The sequence below is a fragment of the Podarcis melisellensis genome (genome assembly GCF_964234715.1).
Source record: "Podarcis melisellensis genome assembly, chromosome: 5".
NCBI lineage: Eukaryota > Metazoa > Chordata > Lepidosauria > Squamata > Lacertidae > Podarcis > Podarcis melisellensis.
In genome coordinates this window covers 894968-922713 of record NC_138537.1, presented here as the reverse complement: position 1 = coordinate 922713, position 27746 = coordinate 894968, and the positions used below count along the sequence as shown (strand labels likewise).

The 27746-nt window shown below is 48.6% G+C and overlaps 1 protein-coding gene across 1 annotated transcript; it reads left to right on the top strand.

Moving 5' to 3' along the window:
* Positions 1-200: 200 nt before the first annotated feature.
* Positions 201-27746, top strand: LOC309369704 (MAM and LDL-receptor class A domain-containing protein 1-like). Its single transcript, XM_081910850.1, has 25 exons — positions 201-316; positions 3607-3843; positions 5811-5866; positions 6613-6762; positions 9987-10249; positions 11013-11094; positions 13918-13962; positions 15282-15332; positions 15748-15897; positions 17143-17402; positions 17502-17586; positions 18952-19011; positions 19399-19470; positions 20305-20370; positions 20772-20921; positions 21163-21425; positions 21512-21596; positions 22069-22140; positions 23375-23524; positions 24204-24463; positions 24545-24629; positions 25639-25788; positions 26449-26708; positions 26809-26893; positions 27625-27746. Exons 2-25 carry the CDS (start codon positions 3776-3778, stop codon positions 27672-27674), a joined length of 3018 nt encoding a protein of 1005 aa, XP_081766976.1. The 5' UTR covers positions 201-316; positions 3607-3775; the 3' UTR covers positions 27675-27746.

The window sequence follows — 27746 nt, the reverse complement described above, 5'->3', positions numbered from 1 at the left end:
ATTCTTCGGCGATCAGCCTTCTTTATGGTCCAGCTCTCACTTCCATACATCACTACTGGGAAAACCATAGCTTTAACTATATTGACCTTTAGGAGTCTTTTTTGTTGTTGTTGTTCAAATGAGGAGGTTCTGCTGTTTTCAAGCCGGCAGGTGGCAGCACAGAACTGGCCTTTTGCTTTCCATTCTTTTTTGGACGCTACCTTGTCAGTCTCAAGAGCGCTTTCAGCAGCAGAGATTGTGGTGGAGCAATAGATGGGAAATTGCATGACATGAAAAACTGACCCGGTACACCCGGTTTTCGAAAGGAAAAGCAAAGGTAACATCTTTTGTCTCAGTTTGGTGGGCTTTTATTGAATGCATAAAAAAGAGAGGTCACATTTGTCTCTTTCACAAGTCTCTCAATTAATTTGGGATTGTTGGCATCTGTCTGTCTTGGGAGACAACAGAGGAGTGCACTTTTGGGGCTGAGGTCAAACTGTTTGAAGGTTCTAGTCACAGGTAGGTAGCCGTGTTGGTCTGCCATAGTCGAAACAACAACAACAACAAAATTTCTTCCAGTAGCACCTTAAAAAGCAGAGACATCACCTTGCCAACAAAGGTCCGTATAGTAAAACCTATGGTTTTCCCAGTTGTGATGTATGGAAGTGAGAGCTGGACCATAAAAAAGGCTGATTGCCGAAGAATAGATGCTTTTGAATTCTGGTGCTGGAGGAGACTCTGGAGAGTCCCATGGACTGCAAGAAGATCAAACTTCTCCATTCTGAAGGAAATCAGCCCTGAGTGCTCACTGGAAGGACAGATCCTGAAGCTGAGGCTCCAAGACTTTGCCCACCTCATGAGAAGAGAAGACTCCCTGGAAAAGACCCTGATGTTGGGAAAGATGGAGGGCACAAGGAGAAGGGGACAGCAGAGGACGAGATGGTTGGACGGTGTTCTCGAAGCTGCGAACATGAGTTTGACCAAACTGCGGGAGGCAGTGGAAGACAGGAGTGCCTGGCGTGCTCTGGTCCAGGGGGTCACAAAGAGGCAGACACGACTAAACGACTCAACAACAACAAAGCACCTTAGAGACCAACTAAGTTTGTTATTGTTATTGGTTATTGGCTTTCGTGTGCATGCACACTGACATGCACATGGTATCTGAAGAAGTGTGCATGCACACAAAAGCTCATACCAATCGCAAACTTAGTCGGTCTCTAAGGTGCTACTGGAAGGATTTTTTTAATTTTTATTTTAAGGTTGCAGCATCTGCTGTGTCTGTAGAGACCGATACAGGAGAGACATGTTTTGTTGCCTCTGGGGCAGATGAAGGCGTCCGGTTGTGCTGCTGCGGATGCCCCACGGCACTTCTTCTCTCTGTGCTCCTTCCAGCGGCCATTCCTCCTCCTCTTGTCACTGCCATGGATGCACAACCTGACTGCCTACTTCCAAGCACTGTGGTTGTCTGATTCCCACATGGTGGGAATTGCTGTTGCCAACCTTCTGTCACGTTTGCAGACATATTCAGATGTTCTTCATCCTGGTATTTATAATGCAGAGTTGGCCACACCTGCTGTTCTCTCATTTCTCATGATGGTACTTTCCTCTTACCTGTCTGTATCCTATTGCAGAGATCTGGATAATTGGAGTCATCATTTTTTCTGAAGGCAGCCCTGTTTAGAGAAGCTTCTAATGTTTGATGCATTACTGTATTTTAATATTTTAATATTTTGTTGGAAGCTGCCCAGAGTGGCTGGGGAAGCCCGGCCAGATGGTTGGGGTATAATTATTATTTATTTATTTATTTATTTATTTATTTATTTATTTATTTATTTATTTATTTAATGTAACATGTAACTTCTCATGCCAGCCTTGGTTCGGTTCAGTTTTTATGTCTTTCTCTCATATAGTTCTGCTTTGTTATTTGTGCTCTATGAATAGAATTTAATTTTAAAAACACTTTAAAGAGAGAGAGCAGAGATTGCAAACAAAATCAAAGTGAGCCATGCCATAGGACAGTCCCTGTGGGTTCTGGCAAGGGCTGATGGGTGTTTTGGTTCGGGGATACTTGGAGGGCAGCAGGTTGGCAGAGGCTTCCATGTGCCATAGTTAAAAGAGAAACCTCTGGGAAGTGAAGAGGCAGAGCCCCAGCAGTGAGCGAGGCTGATCTGTCTTTTCCATCCACCACCTGCCCAGACCATGATGAAAGGGAAAGCACCTGAGCTGCAGGAAAGGGCTGCGCAGTCACTGAGCACAAAGCGTACTCCCCCCACGTCTCCTGTTCCTTTCTTTGACAGGTAGTCCCACTGGAAAATTTTGAAGACATCTCCAACAAAACTGAGGACAAGAAGATGCTTTTCTCCATTTTACATAACCAAGAGGAACAGCAGCCACCCAGCTTACTAGTCAGGCATTATTTTTATTTCATGAAGTGAATAAACGACCGACGGTAAAGGTAAAGGGACCCCTGACCATTAGGTCCAGTCGTGAACGACTCTGGGGTTGTGGCGCTCATCTCGCTTTATTGGCTGAGGGAGCCAGCATACAGCTTCCGGGTCATGTGGCCAGCAGGACTAAGCCGCTTCTGGCGAACCAGAGCAGCACACAGAAACACCGTTTATCTTCCTGCCAGAGCAGTACCTATTCATCTACTTGCACTTTTACATGCTTTCGAACTGCTAGGTTGGCAGGAGCAGGGAGTCAGCAACGGGAGCTCACCCCTTCACGGGGATTTGAACCTCCGACCATCTGATTGTCAAGTCCTTGGCTCTGTGGTTTAACCCACAGCACCACCCACATCCCTTTTAAATGACCGACGGGAAGACATGCAAATATAATGCCAGAAGCAATTCAGGATGAATTATCAATAAACAGGAGGGGCCCAGTGTCCCACATCCCTAGGGCTAGCAAAGCAGCTCTGGATCAAAGAGAGTCCTGCCCATTTCTGCCTGAAGGCAACTTGCATGTTCTGAAAACTTGTGACCCAGCTAGCCATTGGCCTGAGGCACCTCTCCCCAACCTGGTGCCCTCCAGATATTTTGGCTGCCCAGGGCTGAACAAAGTTGTAGTCCAATACAACTGGAGGGCCCCCAGTTGGGCAACGTTGGCCTGAGAGAGACCATCTCCCCCTTTTGAGATCCTGTCTGGAGGGATGCTGCCGTTCAGGGGAAACAGTGAGCCTTTCAACGCCATTGATGGCAGGGTCAGACCACACGACCATTCTCTCTGTTGGAACCCGTGTAAATGAGCTTGTGTGTGTGTGTGATTTGGCTGTGTGTCAAAAAAATCTATTGAATTCAGCCCTCTTACACACACACACACTGTAATTTACCACGTTGTGCTTCTCCGACACCCACGACTTGAAGGATCTGTATGTACTTGAACTTTCATGAGACCCGGTTGAACAGGTGCAAATCCAGCGGGAACAGTAGCTTCCTGGGAGATCTGCACAGGTGGAGTGGGGTTTTGGGTTCTTAGTCATCCTTCTAGATTTGGCCACCAAGCCCAACTTAAAACTTCGCACTGCATTGGGACCCTGGTCCTGAGAGGGTAGGTAGAAAGAAGGGGTCTTCCTGAGTGAAAGCTGACAGCCACCTTTCCCTTTTCCGCTTGCTCACACCTGCCAAGACGGGTTTTTATGGCCACCTCCGCTCAGCCCAGCTTCTCTTACGGACAGGTGACTCTGAGACTGTGGCTGTGACAGGTGACATTCTCACTCTGCTCCTGGCTTGCAAAGGCGATGGATTAAGATTATGTTGAGGGCACCAGAAAGAGTTTTTTGTTCATCCAATGCAGCATGGGAACCCTGCAGTCTCTCCAGATTATCGGGTTTCTCCTCTGCCTCTCGGTGATGGATATCAAAGGGTAAGTTATTCTGTCTCCCACATCCTGAGTTCACTATCCTCCTGCCAAACATAAAATGCATTTATCCACTGTCCATGTCAAGGAGCGGGAATCATCCTGTTCCATCGAGGGCTGCTGTGCAAATCTTCTTCTTCTCCCCACTTCTCTGGGGGAAGAAGAGAAGCCAGTGCTGGCTCTTGACCTGGCTGACAAATGAAGTCCAAGGCGGACCCTGGATGTGCTTTGGAAAGAGGACATTTCCATCCCTTCCGCCGAGTCAACAGCCAAGTTGCCCATTATGTCAAATCCTGCTGCCTCTTCTTGCTTGAATAGGCAGCTTTAGACTCCTGGGCACAAAAGAGTTGTGTTTCTTTCTCTCTTTTTTATGGCATGGCATGTTCTGCTTCTGTTGTGCATTGTATCCTTCCTTGGAGTCAATCAAGTTGGATGGCTATGTCAATATTGTTAATAAATAACCACAGATGCTTTTATACAGATAGCTGGCAATGTACACTTTGCATTCCGCTAGTTAGCAGTCTGCATACAGTTTCAGAGAGCAAATATTCATGGCTAACGGTCCCCACCGTGAAAAAGATTCAGCTCTCCTCACATTTAGCATAGTGTCTTGTGGCATCTTGAAGACAAATGTATGATGTCATAAGGTGTGACAGAGTGGTATGAACAACCCCTTGTTAAATCCTTGGAGGCAAACTGCACAGTCACATAAGGTGGGGTATAAATATAAATAGTTGTTTACACCTTTTTGTAAAACAGCAGTAAAAAAAGCTCTTTTGCAGGGGAGGGGCTTTAAAGTAGAGGAGGGGGAGAGGTGCAGTGATTTACCCTTCCCATGCTTACAGTTTCTTTGCCACAAATTGCCCCCTCCCCAAACAATTTTTCTCTGCTAAGGCAGGAGGTTGGGGGAGGGGGAAGCTGCTCCCCCCCACCTTCCCTCCCTTATTGCTTTTAAGCACTGTCACCATTAACAGCTTCAGTCCAGGGCCAGCTGCACATGGTTTTGCTCCACTGCCACAAGTGGGAGTTGGCTAGACCTGATGGTGGAGAAAAGAGAGAAGATTTGCTGCAGCTGTTTTAAGATCAGAAAAATGTAGCGAAGACAGAGGGAGAACCCAGGCAGGCATTCCTTGGGGGGGGGGGGGCGGTGCTGTCCATACATCTGTTCAACAGCCCTGGTATCAAAGTGCCACATTTACATTCCCCTCCTTTAATCCAAAAATCCTCCTGCCCTAAATTACCATATTTTTTGCTCTATAAGATGCACCTTTTCCCTCCTAAAAAGTAAGGGGAAATGTGTGTGCGTGTTATGGAACGAATGCAGGCTGCGCGGCTATCCCAGGCTGCGCAGCGCTCCCTCTCGCTGTTCTAGCTTCTAGCTTAGCCGCGCGAAGCCTCCGCAGGGCAGCGGGGAGCCTTCATAATTGACTGGCTGTCCTTCTCCCACCTCGTAGAAAAGCCCGCAAGAGCCGTGCTCCCTTTAAAGATTGTGCAGCTCTTGGCTGGCTTTTGTGGGAGGTGGGCGAAGGGACAGAGGGCAGCTTAGCCACGCGCAGCCTCTTCCGGGCAGGGGGAGCCTTCATCCCGCTGCCATGTGGAGGCTTCGCGCGGCTATCCCAGAAGCCAGAACAGCAAGAGGCTATCCCTCTTGATGTTCTGGCTTCTGGGATTCAGAATATTTTTTTCTTGTTTTCCTCCTCCAAAAACTAGGTGCGTCTTATGGTGTGGAGCGAAAAATATGGTATATAGCTGAAATGAAGAACTGTTGGGGTTTTGAGTGGAGATACTGTGAGTTGCCTTCTGTCCTGGTAGTCAAAACAAGCCCACATTCCTAGCCTGAAGCTTTCTTCATTCTCTGCGCGTGTCTTTTATACCTGACTCTGCTTGTTAGATCTCTGGGTTCTAATTAAAAAAGCAAAGCGATTCCTGCAAGTCTGCCCACACCTGACCTAATCTGCTTACATCTCTCCTAGCAGGGCAGAAGAAAGCGTTCCAACCCTTACTAGGGATGCCTGGGCTTATGACACAGGTAGGCACCTCTCTTGGCACCTCTCCTTTGTGTAACGGCTCCTGTCGCTCCTGCCCAGCGGCCCATGGAGCCCCACACCTCCATCACACGATGCTTCTGTGCATGGCTGTCTTTAGTATATGCACCGCCGGGGAGCAAAGATCCAGCCAGCACCCCCAAATTTAGTTTAGCCCCCAAATGAACTGTTATTACGCTTATGTCAGACACCACGCTGACGCCTTGTTTACGAAAGAAGGGAGGGAAAAGAAACGAACTTCTTTATTTGCTCATTTCTTTACAATACACTTATACTTAAGTATGCAACACCACCACACTTAAACTTATAAGTATTGTTTACTTAGGAGAAACATCAGTTGTGTCAAAGGTGCCGCTGACTCACTGCGCTGCCGCATAGCAGCTCAATACAATACGTAACATAATATTTTGATGCAAGAGTTAATTTCGCGTGCACAGCACCATTGTGAATGACAAGTGCCGCCACTGGCGTGGTGCGCCTTTGGTAAATGTGCGCACAAAGTCGAAAGTCCTTTAGTGAAACAGTAGGTATGCATTTCGGTAAGACCTAGGTATATACGTTTTTTGTTTTTCTAGCTTGATCAAAATTATTTATTATTTCATAGCAGGTAGATAGTTAAGAGCTTAGGCGGCTTCAGCGGTGGGCACCTGGCACCCCCCCGAATTTGGCGCTCGGGTGCCCTGCACCCCTTGCACACCCGGGTAAAGACGGCCCTGCTTCTGTGTTCCAGACATCCTAGCCAGCTGTGACTTCAATGACAACCTCAATCCCTTTTGCAACTGGAAACCGTCCTGTAGCAGTAGCTTTGGAAGCTGGATCCGGAGTAGAGGTGGAACGCTGACCCTCGGAACAGGCCCAGAGGGGGATTATCCTGATGGAAGTAGGTGTTGGTTTTGTGGCAACGCAGCCAAAGATCCACCAAAGGGGGTGGGATGGGTGAGGGAGAATATATGGGAAGATGACCTGGAGGAAGAAGGGAGGGAGGGAGGGAGGGAGGGAGGGAGGAAGGAAGGAAGGAAGGAAGGGAGGGAGGGAGGGAGGGAGGGAGGGAGGGAGGGAGGGAGGGAGGGAGGGAGGAAGGAAGGAAGGAAGGAAGGAAGGAAGGAAGGAAGGAAGGAAGGAAGGAAGGAAGGAAGGAAGGAAGGGGGAGCTCATCCAATCTGCAGTTGACACCAAACTGGGAGGGGTAGCTAATGCCACAGAAGACAGAATTGGGATTCAAGATGACCCAAACAGATTGGAGAACTGGGCGCAAGCCAACACAATGAATTTCAGTAGAGGCACATGTGAGGTTCTGCACTTAGGCAGGAAGAAGCAGTTGCACAAATGTAAGATGGGGGCCACCTGCCAGTCGTGCAGGTGAAAATAAGTTTGAACAATAAGTTGTGAGGCCTCTCCTTCCTATACAGTGGTACCTTGGTTTACAAACTTAATCCGTTCCGGAAGTCCATTCTTAAACCAAAGTGTCCTTAAACCAAGATGTGCTTTCCCATAGAAAGTAATGCAAAATGGATTAATTCGTTCCAGACTCTTAAAAACAACCCCTAAAACAACAATTTAACATGAATTTTACTCTCTGTTTACTCTCCATTTTATGGATCCATTGATTGTATGGATCCATTTATTGTAGATGATAAAAAAAAAAATTCTTACGTGCACTGATGATAGTCATTGTTTGGATGGGGGAGCTTTTATCTATTTCTGCAGTCACACAATCAAGCAGTAGCTGAACAGGGTTCCACGCAGTCGCAAAAACGAAATCACAAGCCACAGTCACAAGTCAGTCCCATAAAACAAAGAACAAGTCACAGTAAAAAAATAATGAAAAAGCCACACAAACAAAAATGCAATTTTTTAAAATAAAAAATAGCAAAAACAAAAGCTCCAAATATCACCTCTGTGTTGTGTGGGTGCTCAGGACCCAACAGCTGACAGACTCAACAGAAAGCCATTTGCACATGTTGCCATGCCACCAGTCCATGCAGAATGTAAAAAGGTAAAGGTAAAGGGACCCCTGACCGTTAGGTCCAGTCGCAGACACCCTATACATAGAAAGGAACAAACCAGTGATATTTGAAGGAGCAGGCGGGGCACATGACTTACATCATAGGCTAATGGTCAGGGATTTGGGGAGCTGTAGTGTAACGTTATATAGCAAGCCCCCCACCAACCCTCCTTGCCCTCAAAGACCCAAATATTCACCTGCAGCGGACTCAAAAAGCTTTGGGGAAAGCATTTTGTTTGTTTCAGACCAGGATTTATATACAGTAGTACCTTGGTTTACGAACGTAATCCGTTCCGGAAGTCAGTTCTTAAACCAAAGCGTTCTTAATCCAAGTTGTTCATAAACTAAGCTGTTCTTAAACCAAGGTACCAGTGTAATATACTAGGTTTAGTATATATTATATATATTATATAATATATTAAGATTAGGACTTTGTAAGAATTAGTCCTGATTTTGCTGTTATCTTACAGCATTTCTCAGCATTCTCTCCTTCATTGGAGGTTTTTAGGCAGAGGTTAAATAGCCATCTGTCAGGGATTCTTTACTTGTGATTCCTTCATCACAAGAGATCCCTTCCATCTCTGTGGTTCAGCATAACTTCCCATTTCTCCTAACATGCTATCATATTTGAGCTCGTTTGCTACAAAGAGCTGACTTTGCATCACTTCCAGTCCATCTATTCCAAACCCTGTTCAGCACAGTCATGTGACCTAGGGCCCAGTCCCCCAAAACTTCTGCTCATACGCACAGCTCAGCAGCAGCTCCTCCCAGAGTCTCCTGAATGGAGTTTGGAAAAGGGTAACTTTTGCTGGCAAGGCTTCTGTGTCCAAGGCAGCTGTCTCCCAGCTCCATCTGGTACGCAGGATGAGACCCTCCCTGCCTGCGGACTGTCTCACCAGAGTGGTACATGCTCTGGTTATCTCCAGCTTGGACTACTGCCATGCACTCTACATGGGGCTTCCTTTGAAGGTGACCCGGAAACTACAACTAATCCAGCATGCGGCAGCTAGACTGGTGACTGGGAGCAGCTGCCGAGACCACATAACAGCGGTCCTGAAAGACCTACATTGGCTCCCAGTATGTTTCTGAGCACAATTCAAAGTGTTGGTGCTGACCTTGAAAGCCCTAAACAGCCTCAAAGGCCCAGTAGACCTGAAGGAGCGTCTCCACCCCCATTGTTCTACCCAAATACTGAAGTCCAGCTCCGAGGGCCTTCTGGCAGTTCCCTCACTGCAAGAAGCAAAGCTACAGGGAACCAGGCAGAGTGCCTTCTCGGTAGTGGCACCCGCCCGTCAAACGCCCTCCCACCTGATGTCAAAGAGATAAACAGCTACCGGACTTTCAGAAGACACCTGAAGGCAGCCCTGTTTAGGGAAGCTTTAAATGTTTGATGGAACGTGTCCAGAGGAGGGCAACCAAAATGGTCAAAGGCCTGGAAACGATGCCTTATGAGGAACGGCTAAGGGAGCTGGGCATGTTTAGCCTGGAGAAGAGGAGGTTAAGGGAGAGCCATTTTCATGATAGTCATGTTCAAATATATAAAAGGATGTCACATAGAGGAGGGAGAAAGGTTGTTTTCTGCTGCTCCAGAGAAGCGGACACGGAGCAATGGATCCAAACTACAAGAAAGAAGATTCCACCTCAACATTAGGAAGAACTTCCTGACAGTAAGAGCTGTTTGACAGTGGAATTTGCTGCCCAGGAGTGTGGTGGAGTCTCCTTCTTTGGAGGTCTTTAAGCAGAGGCTTGACAACCATATGTCAGGAGTGCTCTGATGGTGTTTCCTGCTTGGCAGGGGGTTGGACTCGATGGCCCTTGTGGTCTCTTCCAACTCTTCTATGATTCTATGATTCTATGATTCATTACTGCATTTTAATATTTTGTTGGAAGCTGCTCAGAGTGGCTGGGGAAGCCCAGCCAGATGGGCGGGGTATTAATAATAAATTATTTATTATTATTATTATTATTTATTCCTGTTGTCCGGACCCCTCTGCCTGTAGCTCTTGCGTTCCATCCCAAAGCGCTTGCTCTCTGCTTCCAAGCAGAGGCCCCCAAAGGAGAGTTTACAACCTTTCTGTGTGTTTCACTTCTCCTTCCAGAGGGCTATTTCATCTACCAAGAAGCCAGCGACCTCCTTCCCTTTGACACCACCACCCTTGAGAGTCAGGAGCTTGTGGTCTCTGGGGAAATATGCATCGATTTCTGGTATCACATGTCCGGCTCAGAGGATTCAAACGAGCTGAAAGTTGTCGTCTTGACCGATGAGGATGAATTCATGTTGTGGCATCAAAAGGGGGCTCAGAGCTTGGACTGGCTGCATGGGTCCATATCCGTGCATTTCTTGAGAGAGAGGGACATCAAGGTAAGACATATGAAAGCACTCTGTGCTGTATACATGACAGGGGAGCATGAAGAGAAAGCAGAATGATGCTTGCATGTTCATCAACTACATTAATTTAGGGTTACCAGACATCCCCGGTTTCCAGGGACAGTCCCTGGATTTGCAAATTTGTCCCCGGATAAATTCCGTCCCTGGAATGTCCCCAGATTTGCAAATCTGTCCCTGGGAAATGTGGCAGCGGCTGCCTTAGCAGCCCAGAGCCAGCCTGGTAGTGCAGTTGGCTCTGGCTGGCTTCAGGAGCTGCTCGCTGCCATGGCGGCCGCCATTTTGCCTCGCTGGAAGTCCCCGGGTACCATGGCAGCAAGCAGCTCCTAAAGCCAGCCAGAGCCAACTGTGCTACCAGACTGCCTCAAGGCTGCTGACTGCCTCTGCCATCGCCACTGCCAAAGGGGAACCAGGGACGTCCAGCGGTACAGATCTCCTGCCCCCTTCCCCAACAAGTTTGATCAAACGAAGTGTCAGTGATGTTACGCACAAGAGTTAGACAGGGTGCCGGCGTTCGTCACCTGTTTTGCCCATGAACCTATCTCAGTTTGGGGGTTATTAATATAAGATTTAGAACGTAGAATGGTTTGATAGCATTCTGTGTGCCGCTTATGTGCTGCTTAATTTATACTGGTCTGCTACGAGAATTGGCAGCATAAGTTCATTTCTTCAGACCCTGGGCAAGGCCGCTTTGTCTGACTGGGCACTGGACTGTGTTGCTTTAATTCCCCTTCACAAGGTGGCCTTTGTGGCGATCCGAGGGTTGACGGAAGACGGCGACACAGCGCTGGACAACGTGGCTGTCAGGAGTGGGCCTTGCGGTAAGCAAGCTTTCCCTCCGGGTTTCAATCCTAACTGGAACAGGAATAACTGCATGACGTTTGCCTCACAGCAAGGAGTTGGTGCTCAGCGGTGGGCTTGTGATACCCACAGAAAGGCCAGGGCCCTGTTTTTGCAAAAGAGCAGCAGCAGATCAAAGTGCCCTGATTATATCAGGACATTCCTGCAAGTTATCCTCATGAAAAATAAATCCCTTTCAGGAGAACGCAGGGTTCCTGTGTCTACGCCTTTGTGGATCAACTATAGCAGGATAAAGGGTGATTTGGAGGAAATGAGTAGCCAGTCCTGTGACACCACCGGCACTCAAATTTAGTGGAAGTAAAAGCTCCGTACAGTGATACCTTCATTCTCAAACTTAATCCGTTCCCGAAGTCTGTTCCAAAACCAAAGCGTTCCAAAACCAAGGCATGCTTTCCCATAGAAAGTCATGCAAAATGGATGAAACTTTTAAAAACAGCCCATAAAACAGCAATTTAACATGAATTTTACTATCTAATGAGAGCATTGATCCCTAAAATAAAATCAATGTACTGTACTATAAAATAAATAAGACAGTATTGTAGATAATAAAAACTGCATTGTTTCAATGGGGGGGTTGTTATCCATTTCCGCAGTCACACAATCAATCAGTAGCTGAACTGGGTTCCACACAGTCACGAAAACAAATTAACCGAAAAAGCCTCAAAAACAAAAACGCAACATAAGTAGCAAAAACTAAGAGAGCCAAACTTAATCCATTCCGGAAGTCCGTTTGACATCCGAAATGTTTGAAAACCAAGGTGCAGCTTCTGATTAATGCAGGCACCCCAGAAACAATAGCCAACAGCCACATCAGACGTTTGGCTTCCAAAAGACGTTGGAAAACCGGAACACTTGCTTTTGAGAACCAAGGTACCACTGTATTCCAAATACATTTGTAAAGGTGTTTGAGGAAACTGAATTCACTTATTGGTTACAGCAGAGCATGCAGCCAGTTCCTGGGACAGCTGCAGCCACACCTTAATGCAACAAGATATCCCTTGGCCTTTTACAAATTAGCCTCTAGTACAGGCTAATTTAGGGACGTGGGTGGCGCTGTGGGTTAAACCACAGAGCCTAGAACCTGCCGATCAGAAGCTCGGTGGTTCAAATCCCTGTGCCGGGGTGAGCTCCCGTTGCTCTGTCCCTGCTCCTGCCAACCTAGCAGTTCAAAAGCACGTCAAAGTGCAAGTAGATAAATAGGTACCACTGAGGCAGGAAGGTAAACAGCGTTTCCATGCACTGCTCTGGTTCGCCAGAAGCGGCTTAGTCCTGCTGGCCACATGACCTGGAAGCTGTACGCCGGCTCCCTCGGACAACAAAGCGAGAAGAGGGTCAGGGGTCCCTTTACCTTTACTTTACAGGCTAATTTAAAGCTAATCCACATACAGCTGCTCAAGTCTATCTTAACTAGGGATGTAAGAAGGCAGCAAATTCCATCCCATTCTGGGTTAATTGTGATCGTCACTGTTTCTATTCCACCACAGTTTAGCTTGTTCCTCTCACTCTCCACTATGGTTGAAACATACGTAATTATTTATATAATCAATTACATGATTTATGTTATTGATTGCATTATTTACATTTCAAGGGAACATCAGAAGCAACATAGAAAATAATGTGATTATTTGCATAATGTTTGCCAACTGAAAAAACAACCATAGCAAATACAGGATCCACTTGGGTGACTTCTGTTCCTGACCTTGGGTGATCATGCAAAGCACAGAAATTTCTGCTGGCATTTCCATTTCCAAGTGAATTCTCCAAAATCTGCCACCTCAGCTCACCTGTGACTTTGCAACTCTAACAAGATACCCAAATACCCACATCTCTTTTGAACAATTTTCACATGGGCCTTAAGTCAGTTTGTAACTGCTTAAGTTACAAGATTAAGATTTGGGGGGGGGGGTTGATATACGATGAATTTAAAAAGATGATGGGGATAACTTTTACTAAAAAACTGGAGGCATTTCTATTAAGTATTTTAGATAAAGAGATCCCAAAAAATCTAAGAGAGGTATTCTTGTATGCAACCACAGCGGCTCGTATTCTTGTGGCCAAGAGATGGAAAGATCACGGGGCTCCAAAAATAACAGATTGGCAAATCAAACTGCAGGAATTGGTGGAGACGGCTCAATTGGCTAGCAAACTCAGAGGAAACTCAAAGCAAAAAATTGCAGGGAAATGGGATGGTTATAGAAGATACGTTCAAAAATACACTAATAGTTTTGACTCCATGCTAGCATTCGAGTGATAAAGGAACTAAAAGGAGGTGGACAACATTTAAGGATTTATTATGTTTTCAGAATGTATTAGAAAAATTATATAGAAAGGTTTATTGTTTTGTGTACATTCAAATGTAACATAAAATATATGCAAAGGGACTTGACAAGAAGTCAAAGTTGAAGAAAAGATTTTGGAAGATAAAAGGGGAAAAATATTTACTTTCATTATTATCATTTTGTGTGGGTGTGTGGGTGTGTGGGTGTGTGGGTGTCTGCACATATGTGTGTTGTTGTGTGCAATGTTTGGGAGGAAATAAGATGGTAAATAACAAATAAACTAAATATCGATGTATGTATTTTTTATTTCTTAATTATATTTAGTGGTAGTATGGCTGTATTGTTTTTTGTAACATAAAATCATTCAATAAATCAGTTTGTAACTGCCGAGTCATAGCCTGGGACTCTATGAAATAAGATGACGGACATAATAACTGGCAAATCATCTTGACCTGGTCAGTTTCTTCAAATCTCAGTGCATAATAATTTTCTTTATTCCTCCAGATGTCTCCACTTCTACGACTCTTCCTACAACAATCCCAGAAACAAGTGAGCCAGAAATTTGGGGGGAAATGTACACAATTCAGAGGGAACAGGCCGGAATCCTAGATTAACTAGTTTATGGCCAAGCCTAGTGTCTGGAAAGACCTGGGTTGGAATATCTACTCAGCTATGAAGCCAATTCGATGGTCTTGTGACCACCATGCTCCACTTGGAACCCAACCAACCTCAAGGGCTTGCTTTGAGGATGGGATGAAGGAAGGGTTGAAGAAACCTGGACAAAACAACGTAAATGAAACAAAGATCTGGAGTGCCAGAGACCGGGGAACTGGATGTTAGTACAAAAGGGGATGAGTTAAGACAGGAGTCAGCAAACTTTTTCAGCAGGGGGCCGGTCCACTGTCCATCAGACCCTGTGGGGGGCTGGACTATATTTTGAAGGGGGAGAAATGAACGAATTCCTACGCCCCACAAAGAACCCAGAGATGCATTTAAAATCAAAGCACACATTCTACTCTTGTAAAAACACGCTGATTCCTGGACCGTCCATGGGTTGGATTGAGAAGGCACTTGGGCCGGATCTGGCCCCCGGGCCTTAGGTTGCCCACCCATGAGTTAAAAGAACAATGCAACAGCGAGGGGCCTTTTGCTTGCTTCCCAGTTTGTCAGATCCTTCTGTTCAGTGTGAATCTTCCTGTTACATTGCTGTGGCCTTTCCATTAACAATAAGTTAAGAGAACTACAGCAGGTAGCGAGCGGGGACTTATCACCTTCTGACCACATACCCCTCATCTGTCCCAGTTGGGGACATCCCATGTTTTCATGGCAGAGCACGGCGGCCATTTGGGGTGCTGTGCTCTCGTGTGATTTGGGGCTGCATTCTTGCCCCCCCCCAAAGGACTTTTCTGGAGCTGTGGTCTTGTGCAGCAGTTTTGGGGCACCATGCCTTTAAAAAAGCACTTTCCAGGACTGTGATCTCATGTGGGTCATGTGACTTGGAAGATGGCATCCCGGTTTTTCCCCTGTGTTGCTTTGGAGTGAGCCTATCTGAACCCATCTTGGGAACAGAGTCCATCTACCCCAGTATTACTGAGTCCATCTACCCCAGTATTGTCTGCACTGACTGACAACAGCTCTCCAGGATTTCAGGCAGGGGACTCATCCAACCCTAATTGGAGATGCTGGGGATTGATGCTGAGATCTACTGCACTCAGCGCTCTGCCACTGAGCGACGGCCATTCAGTATCACACATCAGTTGAGGTTTTGGAAATGCACCAATTGAAGCGATCAATTAATCAGTAGAAAGGTGGGTGACTGGTGAGCTCAAAGACACATCCCTAAGTTGACCCTGTCCTTCATTCTTCAGCGCCTCTCTTCACCACCCCACTGTGGACAACCATGCCAACTCCTGCACCAGGTATGCGGACACGATGGGAACCTGGAGACTGAGCCCATGGCAAGGAGCACTAAGATGGAAGCAGTGCTCTGCCCTGGTAGAAACCCCACATCTCCCGTACTTGTCTTGCTCAGACTGGCTGGCTCTAACAGGGAGCAGCTACCTCCTGCCAGCTGGGTCCATGCAGCCTGAGGTCACAGGGAGGAGGACAAGGGACCATCAGCTGGAGGGGAGAGAGAAGGAGGCAGGTGCACAGAATGAAGTGGGCTTCCCTCCAGAGTTTCCATCGGGTAACCCACCAGCATCCAGTGGATCAGAAGTGGCCATCTAGTTGCACGATGAGGACCACATAAACTGCATTTGGTCCACTTCACCCAGCAATTCCACTGGGCCTTCCATGGATGCACATGAACCCTTCTCTTTCTTGCTTCGCCAGATCCCTGGGTTCACTGCGATTTCTCTTGCTCCTTTGACGTGGACTTCTGCTCCTGGAGACAGCTGCCCTCGGACGCATTTGACTGGAAGCGGCACAAAGGCCCCACATCCTCAGCAGACACTGGGCCGCCCTATGACCACACTTCAGGAGGTGAGGGGCAGACCGTGACCACTGCAGGAAGCCTTCCACTGTCTCCTGACACTCTAAAAGAAATGTGAGAGGCCCTCAAAGACAGCTGGAGGCAGAATGTTTTCGATGCTTGAAGTTTGCTGTGTGATTATAATGTTGGAAGCCACCCAGAGAGGCTGGGGCAACGGAGGCAGATGGGCAGAGTATCAATATTATTATTATTATTATCACTACTTAGACTTCTTAGATTGCAGCAGCGGCAGCCCTGGAATCTGGGCACCTTATTCAACATACAGCGAGGGCAAACTGCCAGCTGAGGGTGCAATTAATTCCCTGCTGCACTGGAGCAGGAATGTCCAACAGGTTGATCGCAATCTACTGGTAGATCCCTGGGAGGTTTTGGTTGATCACAGTCGATCGCTGGGTCCCTTTCCTTAGCGTTTGCAAAATAGAATCTGGCCCTGCCCGCCATTGTTTCACGATCTGCAGAATGGAAGATGGAGTTCACTCAGTGAGGCTGCTTCTTTCCCCAGGGAACTGTTGGTGGGTGGCTGTTCCCCTTCCTCCCCCAAAATCCCCCCCAAACGGGGCTTTCCTCATCCCAAAAAGAAGCTCAAAATCTGAAATATACTTGGAGTCCTGCAGTGATTTCATGCTCTTTATTGCAGCTTGTAAACAGTAATTGAATTTCCCTCCAAACCTCAGGCTTTTATTTGCATTACTTACACAATGAGTCCCATCTGATTGGCTGATTCTGCTTCCTTCCTGGAACCTGATTGGGCCACTCCTGCAGGCAAATCAGGTGTTGCATTCTAGGATCCCACCTGCTTAGTACATAACAAATACTTTGCCCGGCACTCCTCAAAAATGCTGCTTTACTTCTCCTCCCTACAACTTTGCCCTGAACCCATCACTGCCAGTTTTTAATTTTGTAAGTAGATTGCAGTCTCTTGGGCGTTGGCCACCCCTGGACTGCAGCATCATTCCTGCCAGTGGCCCAAAGATCTTTTAAAACCACAAGCCAGCAATTCCTGACCAAAATTTGTTTCCCTTCCACTCCATAGTTCTCTGAGGCAGTCGCCTTCACCATGCACAGGAATTTTCCTGTTTGAAATTGGAGTGGCAAAATCTAGACCTCATCCAAAAAAACCAGGCCTTTGAAAACCATGAGCCAGCAATTCTTGACCAAAATTTGCCCAAAGGTGGCATTGAGGTCGCCAGACAATATCGGGATCTGTCCATTTCACGTGTGGCTCTCTTTTTCAGGGGGCTATTTCATTTACCTGCAAGGAAATGCTGTCAGCCCAGGAGATGCAACCCACCTGGCCAGCCCCACCTGCACTTCCCGCCGCCCTCGCTGTCTCTCCTTCTGGTACCACATGTATGGCACGGCACAAGCAATGGCTCTGCGAGTTTATGTGGTGTTTAAAGGTGCGTCACCTCGGCTGATCTGGACCCGAACTGGGAACAAAGGCAACCATTGGCACAGAGGGGAAGTCAGCGTGGCTCCCAGGGAAGAAATGCAGGTAACAGAAACCCTCGCAGGTGAGGCATCGGCAGGTGTGGCCAGCAGCACCTGAGCCTTGGCTGGCCATGAACTGACCAGAGATTCCTTTTCTCCCTAGATAGTCCTGGAAGGCAGGCGAGGGGAAGACTTCCGCAGCGATGTGGCTGTGGATGACATCTCCATGGAAGAGGGGTATTGTCCAGGTAAGATCCCACCCCACCCCACAACCAAAGCTTCTCAGTGGGGCTGCTTCTGCATGGGAGTGGGGAGAGCGTCAATGGAACATTCAGTTTTGCTGAAGTGGGGTTTTTTGTTTTTAATGACCCTGCAGTATTTGTGTGTGTGTGAGAGAGAAACAAACTTGGCTTTTAAATTTTGGCTGTTTAATGTTTATAAAGAAGTGAGAGCTGGACCATAAAGAAGGCTGATTGCTGAAGAATTGGTGTTTTTGAATTGTGGTGCTGGAGGAGACTCTGGAGAGTCCCATGGACTGCAAGAAGATCAAACCTCTCCATTCTTAAGGAAATCAGCCCTGAGTGCTCACTGGAAGGACAGATCCTGAAGCTGAGGCGCCAAGACTTTGGCCACCTCATGAGAAGAGAAGACTCCCTGGAAAAGACCCTGATGTTGGGAAAGATGGAGGGCACAAGGAGAAGGGGACGACAGAGGGCAAGATGGTTGGACAGTGTTCTCGAAGCTACCAGCATGAGGGAGGCAGTGGAAGACAGGAGGGCCTGGCGTGCTCTGGTCCAGGGGGTCACGAAGAGGCGGACACCACTAAACAACTCAACAACAACAATGTTTATAGAGGGGACATGGGTGGCGCTGTGGTCTAAACCACTGAGCCTCTTGAGCTTGCCAATCAGAAGGTCGGCGGTTTGAATCCCCGCAACGGGGTGAGCTCCTGTTGCTCAGTCCCTGCTCCTGCCAACCTAGCAGTTCGAAAGCACGTCAAAGCGCAAGTAGATAAATAGGTACTGCTCCGGCGGGAAGGTAAATGGCATTTCCATGTGTTGCTCTGGTTTTGCCAGAAGCGGCTTATGACCCAGCCACACAACCCAGATAAAACTGTCTGCGGACAAACTGGCTCCCTCGGCCTATAGAGCAAGATGAGCACCACAACCCCAGAGTCATCTGCGACTGGACTTAACTTTCAGGGGTCCTTTACCTTTACCTTTTTAATGTTTATAGAACAGATTTTTTATATTTGCCAACTGCTTGGGAGGCTATATTGGCAATAAAAAATACCGATCATAATAAATGTGGCTGCTGATGTCATTTCACCAGAGCCCACCTTGGTCTATCTCCCAAAGTTGCTGCCCTCCCCATCTCCTCTTTGGTCCCTTCAAGGTCCCCAGATGATGAAAGACCCACCAGGCTTTGGTCACTGGCTGCTCCCAGAGGGTCCTACATCCTGAGCCCTTACACATTAGGAAACTAAGTGTTTTGTGTCTGCCTATGTGCAGTGTGTGTCTCTCTTTGGGCACTTTTAGTAAGGACCTTTCCCCCTGAACCCCAGACTAACCTGAAATTTATTCTTAAGGAACAAATGCAATTTCTCATCGTAGGACATACACCAGCAACATCCACCCTGGCCACCACCAGCAGACCAGCCACACTGATCCCAGGTGAGAATAAAGAGGGTTATGGAGATGGGTGATTGATAGGAGATGGGTGATTGATGGGTGATGGAGAGAAACTGCCACCATGATCAGCTCAGTGCCTCCGACCACAGGTGAGTTCTCCAGGGTCAAGAATGTTGCTGACATTTCAGTTTTCTGCTTCCTTTTCTGAGTTTCCATCTGGATATTAGATTGGGAAAACAATCACAGGGGACTGGTGAGCAACAAAAGTCGACCCAAAACACTGAATTCCAGTCTCAGTACCTTCAGCTACTTTGTGTGTACAAAAGCATTCTTTATGTCTGGCTGCTTTCGGTCCACACACCTCCTGCCCCAGACAGCATGGGACGCAAGCTAAGATGAAACGATTAGTTCCTGCTCTCTTTATTGCAGAAACATCGGCAGCAACCTCTCATCGCAGCTCCTCTGCCAGCACCACAATCAGACCAGCCCCTCCTACCACACGTGAGTTTTCATGAGTTGAGATACCCATGAATTTGCTCTGCGAGTGTTGCTGGCATTTTGGTTCTCTGCTTCATTTTCTAAGGATTCCTCTGAATATTAGATTGGGAACCATATTGTGCATTCGTGGTCTTAAATTGCAGTTTCACTGAGCTTCCGATTCCCAAATCCCCCTGGAAGGAAACATTAAGAGATGGACTTTTCCTTAACAATGCAGGAATCAGCAAGAGCTTTTATTTATAACATGGTGGGCCACCTTAAGAAATCCTTCCCTCTCATCTGAGGTTTTGGTAAAGTGCAAACTGTACTGATTAATTGTTGGAAAGGCAGGCAATTAACCAACACAAAGATGTATCCCTTAATTGGCTTTTTCTTTCACCCTCTTGGCTCAATGGCTTCCTCACCAAAGTGGGAACAATCTCTGTGGTTTGCAATCTACCACTGATGTTCACGTCAGGAGACCAGTCAGCAGAATCCATGAGGGAATACTTACGTTTGTGCAATGGGAATGTCCCTCCTGTGCCCCCCAGACACCCTGTGTGCCCCCTGATGTTGTGCAGGGGTTGTGGTGGTCAGCAGAACACCTAGAGTACAACATGGGGAAAGGAAAGGGGACATTGTTTCATCCAGCAAATTGCAGCGCTTTCCCAGGTGGAACTTGCATCACATCACAGCGTTGAATTCCACCCTAAACTAAGTATCTTAACATTGAGACTTTCTATGGAAACCATTCTGGAAGCTACTCTGTGGCTGCTTTTAGGGCTTCTCCTTTCTGCTCCAGATAGCATGGGAGATATGGTTGCATTCAAGAATCTATTCTGTTTCTCATCATTGCAGAAACATTGTCAACCACCTCATTTCGCACCTCTAACACCACGATCAGAGCAGCCCCTCCTACCATAGGTGAGTTTTCTAGAGTCAAGATCACCACAATTTCAGTTCTCTGATACATTTTCTGAGATTTCCTCTGGATACTAGATTGGATTCAAGTACGGCTTGCTAAGGGGAGCATTAGGAGTGGACTCGGAGCTAGACTTCAGCATTGAATTCTTCTCCTTCTGAACTCTGCATTTTGGCAGGTGTTACTCTGGAAGCCCAGGACAGCATTAGCACTGGCATACAGTTGGATCGTGTTCCTCAGCTGTGGTCTGGGGGATGGGGACAGGGGGAGAAGGAAACCAATTGTGGATTTCTGGTAATGAACTGCAGCCCCACTGACCATGGAGTCCTCCTGTCCCAAATTGCCATACTGGACAACCCGCCCCTCCAAACCTCCACACCAACCTTTCTCCTTGCTTTGCCAGAGCCTTCCCTTCACCCTGATTTGTCTTGTTCCTTTGACATCGACTTCTGCTCCTGGAGACAAATGGCCTCCAACAGTTTTAACTGGACGTGGCACAAAGGTCCAACACACACAGCAGATACTGGACTGTCCTCCAACCACACCTCAGGAGGTGAGGAAGATCAAACTATCGCCATGTCCAGAAGCCTTCCAGGAGACCACTTTGGCCTGGACTGGCACCTGGAGCTCTCAATGAAATGGGGCAGCCAGCCATTCCTCCAAAGGCCTTATATCAAGGGGTCCTGCACTTGGCACCTCCTTCTACATGCCCTGGTGGCAAACTGCCAATAGAAGGTCTGCTCCTTCGGCACAGGATCTCCCTTACACGTGTGGTTCTTTCCCCCCCCCCCCAGAGGGCTATTTCATCTACCTGCAAGGCCATGTTCCCAAAGAAGGGGATGCAACACGCCTGGCCAGTCCTTTCTACACCTTCACCAGGCCCCGCTGCTTCTCTTTCTGGTACCACATGCGCGGCGGTGCGGCCCAAAGAAATGCCCTGCGACTCTATTTGGCCTTTGAGGGCGGATCCCGTGAGCTGATCTGGTCACAGTCTGGGAACAAAGGGGACCAGTGGCACAGAGGCGAAGTCAACATGCCTCAAGGGAAGAAAGCACAGGTAACGGAGACCCTATCAGGGGATGCCCCTTGCAGGTGTGGCCTTGCCTGGCCGTGAAGCTGATGGGAGATGCCTTTTCTCCCTAGATAATCGTGGAAGGCGAACCGGGGGAAGACGTCCACAGTGTCGTGGCTGTGGATGACCTCTCCCTGGAAGAGGGAGATTGCCCAGGTAAGATCAATGCTGTGTCTAGATGGAAGAGCAGAGCATCAGCAGAGCTCTGAATATTCCCGGTATAGCTTGTTATTTTGGCAATGCTGTGCTCTGTGTGCATGAGAGAGAAACATCCAAGCTGTTGTAATAAATGTTTCATGTTTATATGCTAATATTTGTCTAATCGGTTTTCCACAGTAGGTTACTTTGACGTTCAACAATAGATACATTAACAAACCCTGCTGGTGATGTTAATTGTCAGTTCTTCAGAGCCCACCTTGGGTTGTGTCACAGGCTCAATGCGCCAAACATGCCTCCTCTTCAGTCCCAGCAAGGGTCCCTGGTGTGGGATGAAGGCTGCAGGTCTGGAACCCAGAAGGAGGCTTCAGGCACCGGCTTCTCCTGGAGTCTCCTGCATAACTGGCATCAATACCTTTGGAAACTAACCATTTTGGTTTGACACATTTTCCATTTCCAGTTCTCCACATAGGACTGACACCAGCAGCTCTCACACCTCTCCCCATCACCCCCACCACCAGCAGCACAGCCCCTCCAGCCACAGGTGAGCTTCCCTGGCCTAAAGATCCCCTTCATTTTCCCCTGTGGCTTTTGCTGGCCTTTCCGTTCTCTGCTTCATTTTCCAATGTTTCCTCTGGATACACACCGGGATTCTAGTGTTGCTTGTTAAGGGGAGTGCAGAGCACTGGGGAGCATCAGGAGTGGTTTTGGAGGTGGTCTTCCACACTGAAATCCTCTCCTGCTGCATTCTGCATTTTTTGAAGACATTGCCCTGGAAGTCCACAGAAGGAGCGCAGGGTCAACAGTGGTAATCAGCTGCATTGGGGGAAGCGGGGGGCCTCTAGGACAATGGGAGAAGGTACCAAAGGCTACATTTCAGGTTATGAATCTCTCCTCCGCTGACCTTGGATTCGCCCAGTTCCCAAAGTATTAGATATGTTATTTCCTTAACTGTGGGTCTAGAGAACATTGCAATAATCAACGAGAGCTTTTGCTTATACAGTAGTACCTCGGGTTAAGAACTTAATTCATTCTGGAGGTCCATTCTTAACCTGAAACTGTTCTTAACCTGAAGCACCACTTTAGCTAATGGGGCCTCCTGCTGCCACTGCGCCACCATCGTGCAATTTCTGTTCTCATCCTGAAGCAAAGTTCTTAAGCCAAGGTACTATTTCTGGGTTAGCGGAGTCTGTAACCTGAAGCATATGTAACCTGAAGCGCACGTAACCCAAGGTACCACTGGAACATGGTTGGTCCATCTTAACACATCCTTTTCAGTATTTCTCTTCACTGAAGATTGGTGAGATGGTGAAACATCTGTTAAGATAAGCCCATCACGTGAAAAGCAAAAGCTCTCACTCATCCTTGGACGTTCTTCTCCAAACGCATTGTTGATGATGCAGGGACCAGACTGCCCTTCCCTCCTCACGTTCTGGGCTTCCCGTGACCCTCTTGTGACAATGGATCTGCAGTGGCCACCCAGCTGCAGGAAGAGCAACACAGAGACTGCATGGGGCCCACTGCGTGCAGCTCTTGTCCCTTGTGGGCCTCTGGAATGGGCCTTCCAAGAATGCATGTCCACCTTTCCCATTCTCACTCTGACTGTGGCTGCTGTGGCCCACAACAAACCTAGGGATTGGCAGTGCCCATTCAGTTCCAAGAAGGGTGCCTTCTAGTATGGGCATCTGCAGACAGAAGCTGGGCGCACGCACACTCGGTCCTGCTGGACTGACATTTCCAGGGAGGACCATCAACCTTTCTCCTCTTGTTGTTTCCAGAGTTTCCTGTTCAGTGCAAGTTCTCCTGCTCCTTTGATGGGGGCCTCTGCTCCTGGACACAATCAATTTTTGACACCTTTGACTGGGTGCGGCACAAAGGCCAAGCAGCCTCACCTGGCACAGGCCCATCTTCTGACCACACCTCTGGAGGTAAGGGAGAGATCAATATCTCCAGGGCAGGGAAGACGGGCAGATAGGAGACGCTCACACTCTCCATGAAATCCAGGGGCCACCCAGCCTCAGGCACCCCAGAGCCTTCCACCAAGGATTGCAGATGCAGCAGTGGAAGCTCAAACTTTCTCCTCCAATCGCTGGTGGTAACCTGCCAGTTGAGGCACAATTGCCTGGGACACGGGTGGCGCTGTGGTCCAAACCAGTGAGCCTCTTGGGCTTGCTGATCAGAAGGTTGGCAGTTCAAATCCACACCATGGAGTGAGCTCCCGTTGCTCTGTCCCAGCTCCTGCCAACCTAGCACTTCGAAAGCACACCAGTGCAAGTAGATAAATAGGTACCACTGTGACAGGAAGGTAAACAGCATTTCCATGCGCTCTGGTTTCCGTCACAGTGTCCCGTTATGCCAGAAGTGGTTTAGTCCTGCTGGCCACATGACCCAGAAAGCTGTCTGCGGACAAACACCGGTTGCCTCTGCCTGAAAGCGAGATGAGCGCCACAACCCCATAGTCTCCTTCGACTGGACAACCGTCCAGGGGTCCTTTACCTTTACTATTACCTGTTTTCTGTGGTGATCAAGTGCCACCACAGCTCCCAGCTCACCAGGGATCAGGTAATGTAAGGATTCCTCACATTCCTATGTGCTTCTCTTTCTCAGAGGGCTACTACATCTACCTGGAAGGTAACCAAACCAACTCGCAAGAGGGGGCACACCTGGTCAGCTCAAAGTGCAGCCCCACCAAACCACAATGCCTCTTCTTCTGGTATCACATGTATGGCACATCCCAAAAAATGGCGCTGCGCGTTTATGTGGTCTTTGATATTGGAAAACCTAAGTTGATCTGGTCTCAGACTGGGAACAAAGGCGACCAGTGGCACAGAGGTGAAGTCAGTGTACCTCAGGGAAGAGGTTTGCAGGTAATGCACCCACAGGTGTGACCAGCAGCACCTGAGTCTTGTCCACCCCTGAAACTGACTAGAGATGCTTCTTCTTCCTAGATACTCCTGGAAGGGGTGTGGGGGGAAAACTCCCAGAGTGTCGTGGCTGTGGATGACCTCTCGATAGAAGCAGAAGATTGCCCAGGTGAGACTCCCCAGTCTGTTCCAGTTTGGCTGTACATTATTAAATAATGTAAATAAATTAAACAAATAATTTTTTATTTCTACCCCGCCCTTCCCGGTTCAGAAAAACAAATCTAAAACAATTGATGAAACAAAAAACAGCTTAGAACACAGGATAAAATGTGAATAACGATAAATTCAGAATTCAAAAATCAATTTAGGGGGGGGGGGAATCCATCCAATAAACATTAGATGATCACCAGGGCTAGTTGGCTAAAGTCCTATTTGGGCCAGCGCGGAGACCAGGGGAGAATTAGCTGTGGGGTCTCAGAGCGGGGAATCTTCATAAAAAGGAGAGGGGGAAGGAAGGAAGGGGAATAAAAGATCAGGCTAAGTTCAGATTGAAAGCCAGGCAGAATAGCTCTGTCTTACAGGCCCTGAGGAAGGAAGTGAAATCCTGCAGGGCCCTGGTCTCCTGGGACCGAGCATTCCACCAGGTCGGAGCCATCACTGAGAAGGTCCTGGCCCTGGCGGAGGATAGTCTGACTTCCTTAGGGTCCGGGACCTCTATGGTGTTGTTATTCATGGACCTTATTATTATTAGACTAGTGTGGGCTATTTCAGTGGCGTAGTGTGGGGGTGCAGGGGGGCCCGGCCGCACCGGGCACAACATCTGGGGGTTAGGGTTAGGGGGCGTAAATCCACGGGTTAGGGGGCGCAAATCCACGGGTTAGGGGGCGCAAATTACTTGCCTTGCCCCGGGTGCTGGCAACCCACGCTACGCCACTGGGCCATTTTAGTGGCCATGGATGGCAGGAGGAAGGGGAGAGAAACATCCCTGGCTTTTTACGTCAGCACTTTATTAGTATTGTAAATCTCATGCTGGGTTGTGAAGCGTGACCCTGAGATGATGCAAGACCAGCTGCGCACCAGCCTGAGCATGAACGGGGAACGTAAAGAGGTTTTGGGGAGTGTCTTCTACATCAGGCTAAAGATGTACTCATCCACCTTTCTCCTTCTTGCTCTGTCAGCTTCCTCCGTTCGATGCAATTTCTCTTGCTCTTTTGATGTGGACTTCTGCTCCTGGAAACAGCTGGCCTCCAACGCCTTTAACTGGACGCGGCACAAAGGCCCAACGCCCACGTTAAACACTGGACCAACCCAAGACCACACTTCAGGAGGTGAGGAGGAATGAGGGCAGCCCCACTGGGGGAGCAGGACAGATAGGAAAGCCTTGTGCCCTCATGAGCCCACCAGTCTTAGACATTCCAGAGGCTTCCGCCAGGGATTGCTGATGCAAAAGGGGAAGCTGGAATCGTGCTCTCCTTGTAATAATGGCAACCTACCAGATGAGGGCTGCTGGTGGTGCTGTGGGTTAAACCACAGAGCCTAGGGCTTGCTGATCAGAAGGTCGATGGTTCGAATCCCCATGACGGGGTGAGCTCCTGTTGCTCAGTCCCTGCTCCTGTCAACCTAGCAGTTCAAAAGCACATCAAAGTGCAAGTAGGTAAATAGGTACTGCTCCAGCAGGAAGGTAAACAGCGTTTCCGTGTGCTGCTCTGGTTCTCCAGAAGCGGCTTAGTCATGCTGGCCAGATGACCCGGAAGCTGTACGCCAGCTCCCTCGGCCAATAAAGCGAGATGAGTGCCGCGACCCCAGAGTCGGCCACGACTGGACCTAATGGTCAGGGGTCCCTTTACCTTAACCTTTAGATGAGGTCACTGTGTGGCCTGTTTTCTGCTGCTCTGTGGAAGACCCACGGGGGGCAAAGCAGCTGCCGACCCCCCAGCCATCAGACCATGTAGGGGTCTGTCTCTTTCACATGTGGATTTCTTTTTCAGAGGGCCATTTTATCTACCTGGATGGCAGTGCTACCAAAACAGGGGACATCACACACCTGGTCAGCCCCATCTGTGACTCCTCCAGGCCCCACTGCCTCCGCTTCTGGTATCACATGTACGGGGCAGCTCAAACAATGGCACTGCGCATTTTAGTCATCTCTGGTGGCGCCGCGCCTGTGCTGCTCTGGAGTCAAACCGGGAACAAAGGGGACCAGTGGCACAGAGGTGAAGTGAGTGTGGCTCATGGAGAAAACGTGCAGGTAAGGGGGACACGGTCAGGTGATGCATCTGCAGGTGTAACCAGCAGCACGGGAGCCTCGCCTGGCTAGGATCCTGACCGAAGATGCTGCTTCTCCCTAGATAATCCTCGAAGGTATGCGGGGCGAAGACCTCCACAGTGACATGGCTGTGGACGACCTTTCCTTAGAAGAGGGATTTTGCCCAGGTAAGCCACCCTCACCACACACCAAGTAAGGTTCCTCAGGGTGGGCCTGGGCTTAGCTATACTAGAATGGCATGGTTGACTGGCAATTGGGGTGGCTATAGGAACGAAGAAGACCCCTGCCGTTTCATATCAGTGCTTCAGCACTCACCCTCGGTTGTAAAGCACGTCCTTGAGGTCATGCAAGATGACCAGCCCTGTGTGAGACTGAGCATATGCGGCGCCGGAGTACAAAGATCTGCCAGTCGCCCCCCTCTGCCCGGTTGCCCAGTCCCAGGCACGCAGAAGGGCAGAGCCGGCCGGCTGCCTCAGCGTCTCGCTGGCTCGGTCGCCCCCGAACTCGTGGCGCAGAGCTGCCCTTAGCTGCAGAGCGCACTGTAGCGCTCCGACCGACGGGCAAGCTCTTCCCTGGACTTAACTCTCGGGCCCCGGACTCTCGGCCTGGCGCCCCTGAGAGCCCGGCGCCCAGGTGCCCTGCACCCCTAGCACCCATGGGTAAGACAGCCCTGGATGAGCATGAAGGGTGCACAAAGAATTTTGCGAATTGGCTTCTCCTGGTGGTCTGCTGCACCTTTAGCCTGGCCATGTTTGTGTGTTCAACTGGGGCTTGCATATTGAAAGGCTCTGCTTATGTCTCTGTTGCTCCTTTGAGTCGTTCTCCTTTCTTCCCTGAGCCTGCAGATAGCAGGGCATGTAGCCTTGAATTAACGAACCATTGCTATTTCTCACAATAGGAGGAATTGGAGCAGCATCTGCACACAAGAGCACCACCACCAACGATTAAACCACTGTGCTAGCGCTGGTTCCCCTCTCTTCCTGTCTAATGAATCTTGTAGCCAGTGAACATTGGCTGATA

Excerpts from the sequence above, each read along its gene's own strand:
- LOC309369704 (XM_081910850.1), top strand. The coding sequence starts at position 3,776 with ATGGGAACCCTGCAGTCTCTCCAGATTATCGGGTTTCTCCTCTGCCTC. Across the intron at positions 24,630-25,638 it reads AGAAGCAGAAGATTGCCCAG|CTTCCTCCGTTCGATGCAAT; the intron begins GTGAGACTCCCC and ends TTGCTCTGTCAG. Across the intron at positions 25,789-26,448 it reads CCAAGACCACACTTCAGGAG|AGGGCCATTTTATCTACCTG; the intron begins GTGAGGAGGAAT and ends TTTCTTTTTCAG.